The sequence below is a fragment of the Malus domestica genome, chromosome 14 (assembly GCF_042453785.1).
Source record: "Malus domestica chromosome 14, GDT2T_hap1".
Taxonomy (NCBI): domain Eukaryota; kingdom Viridiplantae; phylum Streptophyta; class Magnoliopsida; order Rosales; family Rosaceae; genus Malus; species Malus domestica.
In genome coordinates, this window is record NC_091674.1 from 19,522,258 (window position 1) to 19,524,982 (window position 2,725).

A 2,725-nucleotide genomic window follows, 5' to 3' on the forward strand; every position below is an offset into this window, starting at 1 on the left:
CTATTTTCGGATACGATTTTCTGTATTTTAGGAATCTTCGAATATGATTTATTTGTCCCTTTGTTTGCAATGAAAATTGGTTTGCATTGGCGTTTTATCTTAAGCAAGAGAAACGACTTTTTTAATTGATCGTGCATGTCATGTTCAATTATTTACTTGAATAAAGTTCGATCTGGAATCTCTAAACAAAGTCTATGCAACATACCAATCAGCAAATTGATATTAAAAAAACTGGTAAATACATATATTACGGTAATATATATGTATAATATATATATACTTCTGCTGATTAGTATGAACAAAGACAATGAAAAAGTAGTCATACTCACACCAGTTGCTTCCATTACCTTCCATATCTAATCATAACAACTATTTTATGAAGTTAAAAATCATTTGCCATTCAATGACCGGGGAACAAATTGTCAAGACAGAAGGAAGATTTGACATTCTACACTAAATACATTTAAACTACATTAAGAAAAATTCGAACTTAGATGCAAAAAAGAAGCAAACTGTTCTAAACAGCTTGATTAAGCTTCGTTGAGCGTATATGATCATAACTTTAAAAGATTGTTTATTGTTAACATATTTCTTTCTTCTTTGATTTCTATTTCTTGCTTCCCACATTTTGGTAATGAATAATAATAAATATTAATAATAATCACGATCATAATACTAATGATAACACAACTGCAACTATGAAACACAGAAAAGTCAAAGGCCAACTCAGTCTCTCTTTATATTGGGAAAGGTTTGCACACAGCAAAAGGCTGAAAGTAAAAGTAATGGTCCACGTATGAAGGCCGTGAAGATAGAAATTTGCAAGCAGCTACCCTCATCTCCCTCTTTTACTTTCATGTCACCATAAAACTCATAACTAACGCGTTTGATCCTTCACCAACCATTTTTCAAATCCCGAACGACTACATATATACAACCTCTCTCTCAAACCTTCTCAACTTACCACCGCCGCCGCCACCACCACCACCCCCCCCCCTCCTCTCTACTTTTTATTTCTCTAGATCTTTCTCTGTGACCAATCAAGAAAGTGATGGAGGTTGGTGTGTATAGCTCGAGCGGTAAGGAGCACCTATCCTTAACCCCGCGTCGAAAATCAGATCAAGACTTCGGCTCTCGTTATGCCCTTCTAAAGAAAGCTGATCAAGAGCACAAAGTAATAACTCAATCTAAAGCAACGGAAGTTGGAGGAGCTTATAGCGTTAGTGCTAAAGAGAATTTATCCTCAAACCTACGGCTGCGCTCACAGCAAGAGTTTAACTCTCGTCCTGCCCCTCAGCTGAATCAAAAGAAAATTGATCAAGAGCATAAAGCAATAAACCAATCTAAAGTAATGGACGGAGGAGGAGCTTATAGCGTTGGGGCCAAAGAGCACTTATCCTCGAACCCTCGTCGACGCTCGCAGCAAGGGTTCGACTCTCGTCCCACCTCGAATCAAAATAAAGCTCAAGACTCCAAAGCAAATCAACCCAAAGTTGTAGCAGCCAATAAGCTTAAGCCTGTATGGGATTGTGGCAGCTCACTATACGACTCGTTCGAGCTCGACTCGTTCAAACGCCAACTGGACTCGGCCATATCATGCAGAACCATGTCAATGCCTCATCTATCCGACCGCCGAGCTCCTCCTCCGCCGCCGCAACCAGCCATCACAGCCTCCAGCAAAAAACCCTCATCAAACAAGCTCTCCCGTTCGATTCAAAAGCTCCTGCGCTCTGTGTTCAAGCCTAATACCAAACCAAGTAACAGTAACAATTCTGGTGTCGTTTTTAAAGTCCAAGATCATCATCAAGCAAATACCAAGGATGGATTTTACGTTGTGTACAACACGACAGGTGCACTTACGACAATTCCAGAAATGATTCCTCACGAGTTTGATTTCGGTGGTCTCTCCCCAGAGATTGGGGCGTTCGTAAGAAGAACGGGATCAGAGCGATTTACAGCTTCGAGGACTGCTAATATTGGTATTTCATGTGCTTAATTAATTAATACTTTTATTAGATATAGCTGTAGAATATGAATAAATACGAATTTTTGCAGACGTATATGTGTGTGTGTGTGTCCGTATGTAATACGTTTTTACCTTTTTCATATGAATATAATATAGTCTTTTTCTAAGGATATGTATATAGATTGTATTATGAGAACTTTAACTAAAAGTGTATGTAACTGTTTATTTTAACGAAAAATCATATTTTTATACTAAAAAATCAATCATGGTACTATTTATTTTATTTTTTATTTTGTCCTTATCGTTAAAACTCAAAATTTTCAAATTATTTTTATTAGTTTTTCTTTGTATTATATATTGTACTAAAATCCAATCTATCATTTATCAATTTATCATGTCGTTTAGGTGTTAATTAGCAACTATGACAATTTTAATCATGGTTAATTACCATATTTGGTCAATATATGTGTGCCTTGGTCAAATTTATGGTTACAATAAAATTAATTAACATATTATATATATATGAGAGTGACAACATGATAGATATCTCTTAAACCAAAAATATATATGAATATAAATATATATATATATATATATATATATATATATATATATATATATATATATATATATATATATATATACGGGCGTCAGTTAGTTGGTAACACCACACTAATATTTTCAACCTTTAGGTTATTGTTCAACCTAAACCCTAAACTATTAGGTTGCGCACTCTTAACTTTTGCTTTTGTGAAGTAG

General features: G+C 35.2%; 1 protein-coding gene across 1 annotated transcript; it reads left to right on the top strand.

Annotated features, from left to right (window-relative positions):
* The first annotated feature begins 1,051 nt into the window (after nucleotides 1–1,051).
* LOC114820912 (uncharacterized) lies at nucleotides 1,052–1,996 on the top strand. The gene has a single exon (XM_029092242.1). The coding sequence runs from the start codon at nucleotides 1,052–1,054 to the stop codon at nucleotides 1,994–1,996; it is 945 nt and encodes a 314-aa protein (XP_028948075.1).
* Nucleotides 1,997–2,725: the final 729 nt, after the last annotated feature.

Coding starts and splice junctions, on each gene's coding strand:
- LOC114820912 (XM_029092242.1), top strand. CDS start 1,052: ATGGAGGTTGGTGTGTATAGCTCGAGCGGTAAGGAGCACCTATCCTTA.